The sequence below is a fragment of the Carlito syrichta genome, unplaced genomic scaffold (genome assembly GCF_000164805.1).
Source record: "Carlito syrichta isolate Samal-C Ts95f unplaced genomic scaffold, Tarsius_syrichta-2.0.1 Scaffold316822, whole genome shotgun sequence".
Classification (NCBI taxonomy): Eukaryota; Metazoa; Chordata; class Mammalia; order Primates; family Tarsiidae; genus Carlito; species Carlito syrichta.
In genome coordinates, this window is record NW_007260918.1 from 15,726 (window position 1) to 33,314 (window position 17,589).

Genomic DNA, 17,589 nt, shown 5'->3' on the forward strand with positions numbered 1-17,589 from the left:
GGTCTCAAACCCACGGGCTCAGGCAGTCCACTCACCTCAGCCTCCCAAAGGCGTGGGATTACAGGCTGAGCCACCGAGCCCGGCTGAATGAATGAATTTAATGGTTGAGAATGTATTTCCCACCTCCCATGTTCTGAATTTATGAATATGTCTTATCAGAAATCGAAAAATCCCTTTGGTATAAAATTACCATAGTCTTAGATTCTGGCTTCTACTTAGATTGCTTATCCCCTACTCAGTTGTGTGAGTTCCAACATGTGCTTTAGTAATTTCCACTACAGAAAAGGAAGAACGTTTTAAAATTCAGCCCATTAACAGTTCAAAATATCCAGACCAAGTGTGGGCTTCTAAGCCCAGCACTTTGGGAGGAACTGCTTGAGACCAGGAATTTAAGACTAGCCTGGGCAACAAAGCGAGTGCCCATCTCTACAAAAAAATAAGACAAAGTAAATTAATTAGCTCTGTGTGTAGGCATGTGCCTGTAGTCCCAGCTACTTGGGAGGCTGAGGCAGAAGGATCAGTTGATCCCAGGAGTTTGAGGCCGCAATAAGCTGTGATCACACACTGTACTCTAGCCTGGGCAACAGATTTTAGAGACCCTGTCTCTAAAATAAAATAAAATTTTAAAATAGTGTAAAATACTCTCTTTAGGATTTAATAAGTTAATGCTTTGACCTTGGCATGAATTACCGTCTAAAGAGTTAACACTGGAAGCAGCATAGTAGATAGACTATAAAGAGCTTAAGCTGTGAGCCCAGACAGATTCAACTTTAAAACACCATTTTGCCTTATAATCTTGACTAAGTCAATAGTCATTTATTGGTAACATTCTATGACTTGTGTATTTCCTATTGTATAATAAATATAACCAGGTAGTTTTCATTAAGTCTATAACTAAATAAAATGTTTTGAAAAACAAGAGATAGATCCTTTTTGATCATTGCTTAAATGTCTTTAGGTACGAATGTGAAGAATCTTTTACGACTTTAAACGTAGACATTAGAAATCACCAAAATCTTGTTGATTCTTTGGAACAATATGTCAAAGGAGATTTACTAGAAGGTGCAAATGCGTATCATTGTGAAAAGTGCAATAAAAAGGTATGGGTTCACTTGTTTAACATAATTATGATTACATTTAGTGGGTTTGGAAGAAGTTGGTTGCTTTTGTTCATCCTCAGAATGCAGCCTCTTTATTCTCTAGCCTGCTTTGTTATAGTAGTAGCAGAGAGGTAGTCAAGATGATATCTAATTTAAAGATTTGTCAAGGAAAGAAGATTACGTAGTGCCAGAGGGGCTAGGGAAAACAGGTAAATAAGTGAATAATTTTAGAAGTTATAATAGCTTGAATGTCATTTTCTTATATAAGCTACACAGACATTTTACATCTCTACCAAGAAATAAACTGCTATTGAACCTGTCAGTGCTATAGAACTGATAGAGGAAACCATTTCTCCTCATGTCCAGGGTCACTTGTTTAGACCTCAAAAATTGCTGAAGCTGTTAGTTTATATTACCACATAAGATTTCTATTACCACCTGTGTTGTTAAACCATTTGGATCAGATTTTTTTAGACCCACCTGATTAGTTTTTATCTGTGGAACTTTTTAGCAGCTTTTGGGAAAGATGATTAACATACACAAATAGTAAATAAGGTGTATCTTCTTGGGCTCCCCAGCCTTCTCACCTCAGAGTCACTTGTGTTGTTTTGACCTTACACACCACCTTAGATCAGTATTATAGTCTAGAGATTGAGATCGTGGGCTGTAACACCATATTCTCTTTCACTCACCACTCTGAGACTTGAGGCAAGCATCTTAACAGCTCTGTGACTCCTAATCCTCATCTTTAAGGTTCAGTAGTACCTGCGTGAGAAGGTTGTAAGAATACGTTACTACTTGTGACGATGGTTGAATTGCAGTGACGGTATAGAAACCAGGCAGCAAATTGCCGTTTGTAACAAATGGCATAGGCCATTTCTATATTAGTTTTAGTTAACATTCAAATCAACTGTGACAGAATTACCTTATGTTCATTATCATGTGTTTGTTTACACTTACAAATTCAGATAAGTCTTAAGAGTTTGTATAAGTTTTGTTTTTTTCTTTGCTTGCTTTTTTTGCAGTGAATTATAAGAAGACATCCGGTAACTTTCTTTGTTTATTTTAGGTTGATACCGTAAAGCGCTTGCTGATTAAAAAATTACCTCCTGTTCTTGCTATCCAACTAAAACGATTTGACTATGATTGGGAAAGAGAATGTGCAATCAAGTTCAATGATTATTTTGAATTTCCCCGAGAGCTAGACATGGAACCTTACACAGTTGCAGGTGTTGCAAAGCTGGAAAGAGATAATGTAAACCCAGAGAGTCAATTGATACAACAGAATGAGCAGTCTGAAAGTGAGACAACAGGAAGCACAAAATACAGACTTGTGGGTGTGCTCGTACACAGCGGTCAAGCAAGTGGAGGACATTACTATTCTTACATTATTCAAAGGAATGGTGGAGATGGTGAGAGGAATCGCTGGTATAAATTTGATGATGGTGATGTAACAGAGTGTAAAATGGATGACGATGAAGAAATGAAAAACCAGTGTTTTGGTGGAGAGTACATGGGAGAAGTATTTGATCACATGATGAAGCGCATGTCATATAGGCGCCAGAAAAGGTGGTGGAATGCTTATATACTCTTTTATGAACGAATGGACACAATAGACCAAGATAATGAGTTGATAAGATATATATCGGAGCTTGCTGTCACCACGAGACCTCATCAGATCATTATGCCATCAGCCATTGAGAGAAGTGTACGGAAACAGAATGTACAATTCATGCATAACCGAATGCAGTACAGTTTGGAGTATTTTCAGTTTATGAAAAAACTGCTTACATGTAATGGTGTTTACTTAAACCCTCCTCCAGGTAAGTTCAAGAGTTTAACTTCTTAGTAATAATTTTTAATACTGTTTCTTAGTAGGCACTAACATGTTTAAGTTCATAAAATTAGTTTTTTAACTTTTAATGGTCCTAATTTTTTTGCTTTTGGTTATTTTGAAGTCACATTTAAAATGAGTATTACAGGGCAACCCCTTCGGGTCCCCTCCCACTGGTGGGAGCTTCTCTATTCTTTCAATGTATCCTGCTTTCTCAAAAATAAAATAGAGTGAGTATTACACGTGAATGGTCTACTGTTTGGAAACAAGAGCTTTTATTTAACAGTTTGTTTTTTAACTCATTTATTAGTTTGAAATGTACTATGCTGAGCTGCTGGAATTGGGAATAAGAATTATTTCATAAGTAGCCTGAGAAGGGGAACACATTTAGGACTTCTCAAAATTAGTGAAAATGCAGACTTGTTTGAAAAAGTGACTTGAAAATAGAAATTTGTTTGATTTTCTTTTTTTAATATCTGCATTTCATTTATAGGTCAGGATCACCTATTACCTGAAGCAGAAGAAATCACTATGATCAGTATTCAACTTGCTGCTAGGTTCCTCTTTACTACAGGATTTCACACAAAGAAAATAGTCCGTGGCTCTGCCAGTGATTGGTATGTTGCTTTGGATTTTCATTTCTATTACACTAATATTTGGTTTGGTTCTTCAATAGACTGCTTTATTTTTTCCTAACCATGAAAATCTTGTTTCAAGTTAGGAATGCAAAATAAAAAACTCTTAGATACAATAGTGAGAGAAAGCATAATAAAATAGTACTTAGTCTAAACTTGGCCTTTGGTTAGTCCGAAACTGACTTCTGCTCCTATTACCTCGATCATCCTATGCCAAAGATTACAAAATGAAATGATTAGGTTTTAGCTTCCTAGATTGAATTCTGACATAGATTAAAAGGGTAAACAAATTTAAATGGTTCTCTTAAGTCTCTAATTATAAAAATATAGGGGCCATTATAATACCTTGTTTTAATAATTTCTTTCTTATGCAGAAGTAAATTTGTCATTGAACCTAGGAAGAGTCTGGTAATGCATTTTTAGAGGACAGTACAAGCTTTTTCCTATTTTGTAACTCTGTGAGAATAGATCAAGTCATAATATTTATCTATTACTTTAAAGTTTTATGCAAGAAACAACCATTGCTGGTTCTCTTTCTTGCAGTAAGAAAAGGTTTTTGTCCTTTTTTGGTTCGTGGAGATCCATCCTTTTACTATAGGAAAGAAATTAATGAACTTTGGTAGTCATAGATTGTTTGTTTTGTTTTAGGTATGATGCATTGTGTGTTCTCCTTCGTCATAGCAAGAATGTACGTTTTTGGTTTGCTCATAATGTCCTTTTTAATGTTTCAAATCGCTTCTCCGAATACCTTTTGGAGTGCCCTAGTGCAGAAGTGAGGGGTGCATTTGCAAAACTTATAGTTTTTATCGCACATTTTTCCTTACAAGATGGGCCATGTCCTTCACCTTTTGCATCTCCTGGACCTTCTAGTCAGGTAATTGCACAACTTTCTTTCTGATAATTAAATACTTACAAATAAATGGTGTTTCCTGAAAGTTGAAATCACAAACGTGTGGTTCTGTTTGATATGTTTACCTAACATATATACGCACATACAATCTGTGATTTTCATTAAAATTACTGGAGGACCAGGCATGATGGCTTATGCCTGTAATTCAAGCACTTTGGAAGGCCAAAGGCAGGAGGATCACTTGAGGCCAAGAGTTCTCAAGATCAGCCTTGGCAGTAAAGCGAGACTCCTGTCTCTACAAAAAAATTTTTAAATTTTCCAGGTATGATAGCACACGTCTGTACTCCTACCTACTCAGGAGGCAGAGCCAGGAGGATTGCTTGAGCCCAGGAGTTCAAGGATACAGTGAGCTATGATCATACCACTGTGCTCTAGCCTTGGTGACAGAATGAAACCCTATTTTTAAAAAAATTACTGCATACCAATAATAGTGATAATTGGTTCTTTAAAAATATGAGGAAAATTTTCCCATTCAGTTGCATACTTAATTGTAAACTCACGGCTAAGTAGATTTTTTCAATTTTAAACTTTTTTTAGTAGAGTTTCAATTTTTAAAAAATTACGTGAAGTACTTACAATGAAATCTACCTCAGATCTTCATTTCCTTTCCCAAGAAGCAACCCTTTTTTAGTAGTTTGTGTGATCAGTCCTTCCATAAATGTATGCCCATTTTCAACATATATATGTACATGTCTTTTGTGCAAACAGAATTATATCATACCTGCATCATACCTGTTGCTTATTCTTCACAGGCTTATGACAACTTAAGCTTGAGTGATCACTTACTAAGAGCAGTACTAAATCTCTTGAGAAGGGAAGTTTCAGAGCATGGGCGTCATTTACAGCAGTATTTCAACCTGTTTGTAATGTATGCCAATTTAGGTAAGAATTTAAGTTTTTCATAATTCTGTTTTAGTGTATTAAATGGTGAAGTAATTTAGGTCATGTGATGGAATATAACCTGGTCTAAAATAGAAACTAGTGGACAGATTGTGCTACTTTTTCTAAAAGAGTCAGTGGGTGTGGTGATTGGATTTTCAGAGGAGGTGTCGGAGAAGAGATGTGAAGAATGATGCCCGGGATTCCAACTTGAGCAACTGAGGGGACAGTGGTGCCATTTACTGAGGGGAAAACCAGTAGGAAAAATATGTATAGGGAGAAAGATGAGTTCTGTTTGGATAAATGAATTGTGTGACACCCAAATGGAGATATCCAGTAGAACAGTAAGATACACTGTCTGGAAATATTTTTGAATCATCTGGATGAAAATACCAAGAACTTTAAAGCCACGAGAGTGAGCTTGACCATCTAGGGAAATGAGAAGCAGTTTTTTAAGAGATAGGGGAAGACTGGCCTCGGTGGCTCAGCCTGTAATCCTGCGCCTTGGGAGGCTGAGGTGAGTGGATTGCCTGAGCCTGTGGGTTCAGGACCCGCCTGGGCAGGCGAGACCTCATCTCTACAATAAATCAAAATATCAGCCGGGTGTGGTAGCGCATGCCTGTAATTTCGGCTACTCGGAAGGCTGAGGTGGAAGGATCGCCGGAGGAGCGGCCACTGCACTCCAGTCTGGGTGACAGAGTGAGATTCCGACTCAAAAAAAAAAAAAAAAAAAAGAGAATAGGGGAAGGAGGACTAACAAGACCAAGAAGTAGAAAGAAAATTAGGAATTTAAGAAGGAAGGAAGTAGGTACAATTTGAGAACTGCTCCTAAGCTTTATACTATGAAGAGGGACAGAAACCAAATTAAGGTGGGCTGAGGAGTAGAAAATGAGAAAGTAGACCAAATGTGTAGGTATCATTTTTTAAAAAGTTTGGCTGTAGAGGGAAAAAAAGAGGCACGCAGTTTATAAAAAAATTCTTAACAATAAGGGTTACAATCTAGGTTAGTCCCTTTTAGACTCTCCAGGCCATAGAAAGTGTTCCTCTCCTTATGGTGGCAAAGTATGATTGAAATGTCATAGTCAAGCCGGGCTCGGTGGCTCAGCCTATAATCCCACGCTTTGGGAGACTGAGGTGAGTGGATTGCCTGAGCCTGTGGGTTCGAGACCCGCCTGGGCAACTTGGCAAGCCCTCATCTCTACAATATATCAAAAACTTAGCCAGGCGTGGTAGTGCGCGCTTGTAGTTCCAGCTACTTGGAAGGCTGAGGCGGAAGGATCGCTGGAGCCCAGCAGGTTCAGGCTGCGGTGGCCGGGAGTGGCCACTGCACTCTAGTCTGGGTGACAGAGTGAGACTCCAACTCAAAAAAAAAATAAAAAAAAAAGAAATGTCATAGTCATGATTACTTTTTAACAATTTTAGTACTTTAATTATACTCAGTGGGTAAGTTTTCTATTCTGGTTAAATGGAAAATATTTTGTATAGTTACCTTTTTTATTCACAGAGCCTTTGCCGTCCTAATTTTTCTGACCCTTTTCCTGCTTCTCTCCTTTTTCATTCCTTCGTTGTAGGTGTGGCAGAGAAAACACAGCTTCTGAAATTGAGTGTACCTGCTACCTTTATGCTTGTGTCTTTGGATGAAGGTCCAGGTCCTCCAATTAAATATCAGTATGCTGAATTGGGCAAATTATACTCAGTAGTGTCACAGCTGATTCGCTGTTGCAATGTCTCATCAAGAATGCAGTCTTCAATCAATGGTAAAGTTGAATACTCTGTTTTTTACAGTAGTTTTAAAATACTGCTGGGCTTACATAGTACTTGATTACATGGTCTGAATATGTTCAAGTGCAAAATCGGAATCTGAATTCAGGAATTGTGTTTTTGGAATATTCTGATATTATAATGTTTTGAGTCCTAGGCCTTTCTCATATGATTAATGGTGATCCTTTTTCTGTCCACTTGTTTCCGGGTTTGATACCATGCTTATGAAGTAGTTTAAGAATTAACTTTTTGTATAGTTAAGTGTCAGTGTTGACATTTAAATTTTGCATTTTGGCTGGATGTGGTGTCTCATGCCTATAATCTCAGCACTTTGAGAGGCTGAGGCAGGAGGATTCCTTGAACCCAGGAGTTCAAGACAAGCCTAGGCAACAAACATAGTGAGACCTCGTCTTTACAAAAAGGTAAAACAAAAAATTAGCCAGGAGTGGTAGCACGCACTTGTGGTCTCAGCTCCTTGAGACGCTGAAGTGGAAGGATCCCCTAAAATAAGCCCAGGAGGTTGAGGCTGCAGTGAGCTGTGATCGCACCATTGCACCCAGCCTGGGTGACAGAGTGAGACTGACTCTAAAAAATAAGATTGAAAAAAATAAATTTTACATGTTATCATCTTGGTATTTCTGATCATTGTAATGCATGATATTACTTCATTGTGCTTAGGAAACTTGATTTACAGTGTTAGTTTCTATTTTTTGTAGAGATAGGATCTCACTCTGAGGCTCTGGCTACTCTTGAATTCCTGGCCTCAAGTGATCCTCCCACCTCAGCCTCCCAAAGTGCTGGGATTACAGGTGTGAGCCACAATACCCAGGCATCAGTTTTTTGTTTTGTTTTGTTTTTTAATAGGAGTCTTACTCTGTCGCCCAGGCTGAAGTGTAGTGGCACGATCTTGGCTAACACAGCCTTGACCTACTGGACTCAGGCGATCCTTCCGTCTTAGCCTTCCAAGTAACTGGAACTATAGGCACATGCCACCATGCCCGGCTAATTTTTTTTTATTGTAAAGACAGGGTCTCCCAAACTTGCCCAGGCTGGTTTCAGACCATTGGACTCAGGCAGTCCTCTTACCTCTGCCTCTCAAAGTGCTGGGATTACAGGCATGAGCCACTACACCCAGCCAAATGGTTTTTTCCTAAAATAAAAAATTAATAGGCTATTCACTATGGTGGAAGCTGTGTATTGTTATTGTGGAAAAACTTACTCATTTTTTATTGATGACAAATCTGTATTCTAGGTAATCCTCCTCTTCCCAATCCTTTTGGTGATCCTAATTTATCACAACCTATAATGCCAATTCAGCAGAATGTGGCAGACATTTTATTTGTGAGAACAAGTTATGTGAAGAAAATCATTGAAGACTGCAGTAACTCAGAGGAAACTGTCAAATTGCTTCGTTTTTGCTGCTGGGAGAATCCTCAGTTCTCATCTACAGTCCTCAGTGAACTTCTCTGGCAGGTTAAAGGAAAACAAAGATTTACATGTCTCTATAATTTGATTTGTTATTCCTTTAAGTTATTCACCATTTACCTGTTTTTAGATTGCATATTCCTATACCTATGAACTGCGGCCCTACTTGGATCTGCTTTTGCAAATCTTACTGATTGAGGACTCCTGGCAGACTCACAGGTAGACACTCTTGTTTTGTTACTGTAAATAATTAGACTTGCCCAGATGTTAGAATAACTGAGATTGACAGTCACCACTTTATTTTTTCATCTCGGAGTTCCTAGTGAATATTTTATCTTAAGCAAAAACTTAGGACAAGGGGAAATAACAAGTCTCCCCACACACACACACTTATAATTTTATTTAATTTTTTTATTTTCTCCTGTTACCCAAGTTCATAATTAATATACTTTTCTCTTTTGAATTTGTTTTTTTTTTTAATTTAAGGGAAAACCAGCATAGGCTTTTGGTAAATATTTGAGTTTCACTAATGATTCCCTAGGGTTATTTTAGGATTTAAACGGTAGTTTTAGGATTAGTAACATGAAGTAGCCATTCGTTAAATGAAGTGTGAGAATCTAAAAATAGTTCCTATGTAAGTACAGTCAGTTTCCTTTACTATGGTATATTCTATAGAGTCACCACAAACACTTAGTTAGCAAATACTGAACCACTGTGCCTAGAAGGAAATACGGGGTTAGGTTTCTGCAAACTTCTATTTAAATTTTCATCAGGCAGTCAATATATAACCTTGTTTGGGGAGTTTTTATTTATTTTTTGGAGATGGAGGCTTGCTCTGTCACCCAGTCTAGAGTGCAGTGATGAGACCTTAGTTTACCGTAACCTCAAACTCCTGGACTCAGGCAATATTCCTGTTTCAGCCTCCCAAGTAGCTGGGACTATAGGCATGTGCCACCGAGCCTGGCTGGGATTTTTTGTTTGTTTTGTTTTGTTTTTGTTGAGGTTTTTTTGTTTGTTTGTTTGTTTTTGGTAGATAGGGGGTCTCCCTGTGTTGCCCTGGCTTGTTTTGAACTCCTGGCCTCAAACAATTCTCCCACCTCAACCTCCTAAAGCACTGGGATTACAGGCCAATCACTTTGCCCAGCCCATAACCTTTTTTATGTGTTTCTGATTAAAGTCATCTTACTTAACACATATTGAATCATTAACACATTAAGCTCTCAACTCTATAACTTAGGCCTGAACTAAGCTTATCAGCACAGGTTCTCCCAGGATTCATCATAGCCTTCTGATATTTAGGAACACCAGATAGCATTTCAGCATTATACACTTGGGGACCATTTTAAACATGAAATCACCAACAAAAGTGCAAATATGTTAAAAATGTGACAGTAAGCCGGGCCTGGTGGCTCAGCCTGTAATCCCGCGCTTTGGGGGACTGAGGTGAGTGGATTGCCTGAGCCCGCAGGTTCGAGACCCGCCTGGGCAACTTGGTGAGACCTCATCTCTACAATAAATCAAAAAATTAGCCGGGTGTGGTAGCGCACACCTGTAGTTCCAGCTACTCGGAAGGCTGAGGAGGAAGGATAACCGGAGCCCAGCAGGTCAAGGCTGCAGTGGCCAGGAGCGGCCACTGCACGCCAGTCTGGGCGACAGAGTGAGACTCCAACTCAAAAAAAAAACCAAAAAATGTGGCAGTAAATAGACTGCAAAGAAGGATACTTGTTTACAGTTTAAGCTGAACAAGGCAGAGTGTCACTTTGTTGGACTTTAGCTAGGAATGTTTGTGTTGGACAATTTGAGAGTTTTGCTATTCTGCACGTGTTCACAGATGACCAATGAAGTTTAGGAAGTAAGGAAATTCACAAATACAGAATTAAAGAATAATGAGATGATCAATTATACTTAACTTTTTAGTATATGAGAAGTTTCAGCATGCTAATATTTTTTTTTTCTAAGAACTGAGGTTATCTAGGTTAACTGGCCCCCAAACTTCCCCCAGAATTAATTTTTTTTGGTAGTACATGTTTAATATAATATCTTTAATCCCATGAATCATATAGTTGATGATAAATTATAGAATTAGTTGACAACTCTGCCAAGTTTTCTAACTTTCCTTCCCACGTGGAAGATAATATAATAGTTTATTTTGGGAAAAATTCATAACTTGTATAGCAGATTGCCTCCCATCTGTCACTGTAATGAAACAAACTCGAAAACAAGTTCTATAACAAAATGCTTAAAGAGAAGTTATAATATGGAGTTTTAGTGAGGATTGCAAATGCCAGAATTCACAAATTAGTATTTTCAAATTATCTTCAAATTTATCATCATCGATTTTATTTTATTTTTTAAGTTGGAGTCTCACTCTGTCACCCAGACTGGAGTGCAGTGGCCGCTCCCGGCCACCGCAGCCTCCGCCTGCTGGGCTCCGGCAATCCTTCTGCCTCAGCCTTCCAGGTAGCTGGAATTACAGGCGTGCATTACCACGCCCGGCTAATTTTTTGATTTATTGTAGAGATGAGACCTCGCCAAGTTGCCCAGGTGGGTCTCAAACCCGTGGGCTCAGGGATTCCACTCACCTCAGCCTCCCAAAGTCACGGGATTACAGACTGAGCCACCGAGCCCGGCTGCATCATCAATTTCAAGCAGACATATTAATACTGGAAAAATAGCATTAAATCAAAAATTAGTTTTTATGAGGCACAAAATATAGTAGTTCCCAAGTATAGTCATTTATCTCAGGCAGTATTCAGCAGTGCCCTTCTCAGTATAGTCAGACTTTGAAACTTTTCTCAGAGCTTATTTAATCAAATCTAACTTTTACTATTTTCTTTTTTAAAATATCGTAAGCATTTATAGCTTGAAACTAGTTGGTCAAATCTTAGAGCCTTTTTTATTAGAGCAAGTGATAATGGCAGAGACATATGTGCTGCTGGATTAAATATGGGATATTGAATTTCATGTGATCCGATTAGTAAGATATTATTGTGAATCACTGGCCTACACTTGGAAATAATTTTCTCATAGTGCCCTCTTAGTTCATTCAGTAAACAGTGTTCAATACTTATGGAGTGTCTGTCATATGCCCAGCACTGCTAAGCATCAGGTAACAAAGCAGGCAAATAAAATATTAATTAAAATGGCATTTGAAAACAGTTGATACTAATGGGTAGAAAACATGGTAGAGCAGAAATAATGATTTAGCACTTCATTGTAACTTGACATAACTGAAGGTAAAAACAGTCTACATGCAGTGTTTCAGACTAAACAGCAAGAGGCCTGTACGTGGTTGATTTTTCTGAAATGATTAAATTTAGCAAAATTGCTGAAGTAATGATTTACAAACAAAACAGGTTTTATACATGCATATAGTGGAGAGAAAAATGTCTTGCTTTTTGAATTGGAACATGTAAAGCATGTAGTGTACATAAGCATCTTTCAATTCTGAGTATTCAGGGTTGGTTTTTTTTGTTTATTTTACTGAAGTAAAATTTACATAACATAAAATCAACCATTTTAAAGTGTATAGTCCTGTGCCTTTTAGGAAATTCGCAATGTTGTATAGCCATTACCACTATCTGGTTCCAGTACATTTTCATTACCCCAAAAGGAAACCCTCTACCCAATTAAGCAGTCACTGTCTGTTTCTTTCCAGCTCCTGGCAACCTTGTCTGTCTCTCTGAATTTGCCTATTCTGGACATTTCATAAAGATATAATCATATATTATGTGTCTTTTTTGTCTTTATAATGTTTTCAAGGTTCATGCATATTAAAGCATATGTCAGTACTATATTCTTTTTTAGTTAATTTTTCCATTATATGGAGATACGTGTTACATTTTATGTACCGACAATTTTTTTTGTTTGTTTTTTGTTTTTGAGTCAGTCTCACTTTATCCCCCAGGCTGGAGTGCAGTGACAAATCCCCCAGGCTGGCATGCAGTGACAAGCTCACAGCCACTGCAGCCTTGATCTACTGGGCTCAGGTGATCCTTCTGCCTCACCCTTCCAAGTAGCTGGAACCACAGGTGTGCACCACCATGCCTGGCCTATTTTTTTATTTATTGTAGAGATGAGGTCTCGCCAAGTTGCCGAGGCTGGTCTCAAACCTCTGGGCTCACGCAGTCCTCTCGCCTCCACCTCCCAAAGTGAGCTACCACGCCCAGCTGAGTAATGTTTTTAACACAAAAGGAACAAGGCATGTTTTTGCCATTCCAATCATTTTTAAAATTGGTTATTTTGAGGAAGAACAGGAAATAGTTGGCTATATATTATTCTGTTGCAGTTTGGCAGGAGCTGAAATGAAATCTTATTTTATTAGCAAGTCAGCCAAATTGTACTATTGCCTGTGAAAACTGCTTTACCTGCCATGTATTCTCATTAGCATACAGATGTATTCTGTACTTCCAAATTATGTCACTGGACACTAATTTACCTTCAGAAATGCTGTTTTATAAAAGAAATTGAATTAAAGCAAATTAATCTCAACCCCAGCAGTTGTAAACTTAGCTATTAGTTAACTTTTTTTTTTTTTTTTGAGTTGGAGTCTCACTCTGTTGCCCAGACTGGAGAGCAGTGGCAGCTCCCGGCCACTGCGGCCTCGACCTGCTGGGCTCCGGCGATCTTTCTGCCTCAGCCTTCCATGTTAACTTTTTTTATTTTTTTATTTTTATTTATTTGAGTTGGAGTCTCACTCTGTCGCCCAGACTGGAGTGCAGTGGCTGCTCCCGGCCACCGCAGCCTCGACCTGCTGGGCTCCGGTGATCCTTCTGCCTCAGCCTTCCGAGTAGCCGGAATTACAGGCGCGCACTACCACGCCCAGCTAATTTTTTTTTTTTTTTTAATTTTATTGGAGAGATGAGGTCTCGCCTGCCCAGGCGGGTCTCGAACCCGCGGGCTCAGGCAATCCACTCACCGCAGCCTCCCAGAGGCACGGGATTACAGGCTGAGCCACCGAACCCGGCTTCATGTTAACTTTTTTAAAGTTTGCATTACTTTGAGTGTCCTGAATTCACTTCTGGTAATGTATTTAAATTGCCTACATAGCAGAATCATCTTGGATTGGTAATAAGTCGATAAGAATGCAGACTCTGAAATCAGACCACTAAGCTGCTGTATAACCTTGACAAGCTGTGTGGTTCTGTGCCCATTTTCTCATTTGTTAGGTTAAATAATAGTACCTACTGTCTAACGTTAGATTAAATGACTAAATCAGAGACATTTATTGAGTGGCACATAATAGGCATTTAATAAACCTTAGCTAGTGTTATAAGTTTTTATTTTGTATTTGATTCTCTTTCAGAATTCATAATGCACTGAAAGGAATTCCGGATGACCGAGATGGGCTGTTTGACACAATCCAGCGCTCTAAGAATCACTATCAAAAAAGAGCATACCAATGTATAAAATGTATGGTAGCTCTGTTTAGTAATTGTCCGGTTGCTTATCAGATCCTTCAGGTACGGGTTTTAAAGTTCTTAGAATTTTTAGAAATCTTATCATAATTATGGATTCTGTTTTAAAAGAAGAAAATTATGAACATTTGCAGTCGTCATTTTAAGTTAACTTTGAAGTGTTCCGAATCCTCTTACATATATGGTTTTATTTCTTTTGAAGAGCAACGGAGATCTTAAAAGAAAGTGGACCTGGGCAGTGGAATGGCTTGGAGATGAACTTGAAAGAAGACCGTATACTGGCAATCCTCAGTATACTTACAACAATTGGTCTCCCCCTGTACAAAGCAATGAAACATCAAATGGTTATTTCTTGGAGAGATCACATAGTGCTAGGATGACACTTGCAAAAGCTTGTGAACTCTGTCCAGAGGAGGTAAAAAAAGCCACCAGTGTGCAGCAGATAGAAATGGAAGAGAGCAAAGTAAATCTTTACTTTATAGGCCAGTGTTAATGTATTAATTATAGTATTTAAAAATCATGTTGAAGCTTGGGTGGTTTTTTTTTTAATGTTTACTATGTGTTGTGTTACGCTAATGAGGGAGCCTTGTTTTGGAGAAATTTCTGTGAAATTGCCTGAACTGTAGTATTTCTAAGAGAATCCAATTTAGGGTTTTTTTGAGTTGGATTCTCACTCTGTCACCCAGATGGGAGTGCAGTGGCACGCTCCCAAGCCACCGCAGTCTCGACCTGCTGGGCTCCAGCGATCCTTCCGCCTCAGCCTTCCAAGTAGCCGGAACTACAGGCGTGCACTACCACGCCCAGCTAGTTATTTGTTGTTGTTTTGTTTTGTTTTTTTGTGTTGGAGTCTCACTCTGTTGCCCAGGCTGGAGGGCAGTGGCACACTCCCGGCCACCGCAGCCTCGATCTCCTGGGCTCCAGCTATCCTTCCGCCTCAGCCTTCCAAGTAGCTGGAACTACAGGCGCGCGCTACCATGCCCAGCTAATTTTTTGATTTATTGTAGAGATGAGGTCTCGCCAAGTTACCCAGGTGGATCTTGAACCCATGGGCTCAGGCAATCCACTCACCTCAGCCTCCCAAAGTGTGGGATTACAAGCTGAGCCACTGAGCCTGGCTCTAATTTCTTTAATTTGTTTTTCTGCAGTAAAAGAAAAGTTGTTAAGGGATCAGTATTATGGGTTTTAAAAGTTTATTTCAAATAGAAGAAGTTAACAAACTTGAATTGCCTACATAATTCTTTATATTTAAATATTCAAAATTAGGAACCAGATGACCAAGATGCCCCAGATGAGCATGAGTCGCCTCTGCCTGAAGATGCCCCATTGTACCCTCATTCACCTGGATCTCAGTATCAACAGGTAAATAGGAGGCAGCTTGTCTTTTGATCCTCTAGAACTAATTGTTTTTGTTCCAACTACAAAACAGTAGAAGTATTTTCTAGACTAGCTTTGTAGGCATGGTCAGAAGAGAAATGGTTGGAGTGGGGTCATACAACAGCGTGGCATAGCATGTCTGGACTTACCCTTGTGGTATTTGTCCTTGTCAGGTATGTGTCTATCTTGTGCTAGTAGTTGTAGTTAGTAAAACTGTGAGAATTCATGTCAACGTAAAATGATAATTGTTGTTTAGTGCAAAGGATTATGGTGCATTTCCTATTATGCTAAGTATGCAAATGGAGTTTAAAGACATAAAGATATAACAATGGCATAGGAGGTTCTTGGTTACTTAGCCACAGGTTTTAGCAACAGTAAAAATTATTGGAAAAACAGGGTTCCAAAGTGATTAAGTATAAAGTTAATAAAAGAAATTAGATGATTAGATGAAGAAATATTATAAATGAGAACTTTTCCTTTCTACAAACCAGATTTTACTAAGTTGGATTTTTTTTTCTTTTGACTTGGAGTCTTACTCTGTTGCCCAGGCTGGAGTGCAGTGGCACCATCACAGCTCACATCAGCCTCCCACCCACATAGCTGGGATTGCAGGCATGTGCCACCACACCTGGCTCCTTTTTTTTTTTTTTTTTGGGTAGCGTAAACGTCTCACTGTGTTGTCTAGACTGGTCTCAAACTCCTGAGCTAAAGTGATCCTCCCACTTCAGCCTCCCAGAGTTCTAGGATTATGTGCATGAGCCACTACACCCAGCCTAAGACAGATTTTTTTGAGGCAGTGGTACTCAGATTTGAGTATCAGAAGCATCAGAATCCCCTGCAGGTCTTGTTTGAGCATATTGCTGGACCCTACCCCAGAGTGTCTTATTCCATAGGTCTGCATGGGACTGGAAAAACTGTGGTTTTTTGTTTGTTTTGAGTTGACATCTCACTCTTGTCACCCAGGCTGGAGTGCAGCGGGGCACGCTCATGGCCACTGCAACCTTGACCTGCTGGGTTTAGGCAATTCTTCTGCCTGAGCCTTCCAAGTAGCTGGAACTACAGGCACATGCCTGGCTGGTTTTTGTGATTTATTGTAGAAATGAGGTCTCACCAAGTTGTCCAGGCTGGTCTTGAATCCCCAGGCTCAGGCAAGTCCTCTTGCCTCGGCCTCCCAAAAGTGCTAGGAATACAGGCTGAGTCACTACACCCTACCAAAAGTCTACATTTCTAACAAGTTCCCAAGTGCTGCTGCTGCTGGTAGTCAGGAAACTATACTTTGAGAAACATGGTTTATGGCATTCTTATATTTCAAGGTATAAATAGAAGCGTACTGAATAAGTAGGAAGTATACATTCATCATACTTATTTTCATCATGCAAATTATAGAAAGTAAGCCTAAAATCTTGGCTCGGCTGATGGCCATGTACAGAAAAATGAGAGCCCTGTAAGGTTCATTTAAAAAGATAATGAGCTGGGCTCGGTGGCTCAGCCTGTAATCCCGCACCTTTGGGAGGCTGAGGTGAGTGAATTGCCTGAGCCCACGGGTTCGAGACCCGCCTGGGCAGCGAGACCTCATCTCTACAATAAATCAAAAAATCAGCCGGGCGTGATAGCACATGCCTGTAATTCCGACTACTTGGAAGGCTGAGGTGGAAGGATCGCCGGAGCCCAGCAGGTTGAGGCTGCGGTGGCTGGGAGCGGCCACTGCACTCCAGTCTGGGTGACAAGAGTGAGACTTCAACTCAAAAAAAAAAAAAAAGATAATGAAGCCAGGCTCGGTGGCTCAGCCTGTAATCCCATGCTTTGGGAGGCTGAGGTGAGTGGATTGCCTGAGTCCGCGGGTTCGAGACCCGCTTGGGCAACTTGGGGAGACCTCATCTCTACAATAAATCAAAAAAATCAGCCGGACGTGGTAGCGTGTGCCTGTAATTCCAGCTACTTGGAAGACTGAGGCAGAAGGATCGCCGGAGCCCAGCAGATCGAGGCTGCAGTGGCTGGGAGCAGCCACTCCACTCTGGGCGACAGAGTGAGACTCCAACTCAAAAAATAAATAAATAAATAAACAAAAAGATAACGAGCCAAATCCACAAAGAGAAAAGTTAACTTTCTTCATCCCTGAGAAAGCACATATGTTTTTTTGTTTTGTTTTGTTTTGTTTGAGTTGGAGTCTCACTCTGTCACCCAGATCGGAGTGCAGTGGCTGCTCCCGGCCACTGCAGCCTCGCCTGCTGGGCTCCGGCAATCCTTCTGCTCA

At 39.6% G+C, this 17,589-nt stretch overlaps 1 protein-coding gene across 2 annotated transcripts in view; it reads left to right on the forward strand.

Moving 5' to 3' along the window:
- The window catches only part of LOC103277261 (probable ubiquitin carboxyl-terminal hydrolase FAF-X), a 37,227-nt gene that overhangs the window by 15,169 nt on the left and 4,469 nt on the right, over positions 1 to 17,589 (forward strand). The window contains exons 6-16 of one of the 2 annotated variants that reach the window (XM_021707348.1): positions 959 to 1,100; positions 2,170 to 2,923; positions 3,428 to 3,551; positions 4,218 to 4,443; positions 5,232 to 5,361; positions 6,930 to 7,115; positions 8,372 to 8,592; positions 8,675 to 8,763; positions 13,850 to 14,006; positions 14,164 to 14,376; positions 15,225 to 15,320. In XM_021707348.1, coding sequence (XP_021563023.1) covers positions 959 to 1,100; positions 2,170 to 2,923; positions 3,428 to 3,551; positions 4,218 to 4,443; positions 5,232 to 5,361; positions 6,930 to 7,115; positions 8,372 to 8,592; positions 8,675 to 8,763; positions 13,850 to 14,006; positions 14,164 to 14,376; positions 15,225 to 15,320 — 2,338 coding nt within the window. Of the gene's footprint in view, positions 1 to 958; positions 1,101 to 2,169; positions 2,924 to 3,427; positions 3,552 to 4,217; positions 4,444 to 5,231; positions 5,362 to 6,929; positions 7,116 to 8,371; positions 8,593 to 8,674; positions 8,764 to 13,849; positions 14,007 to 14,163; positions 14,425 to 15,224; positions 15,321 to 17,589 lie in introns of both variants that reach the window. The other variant, XM_021707349.1, reaches the window with a different exon arrangement.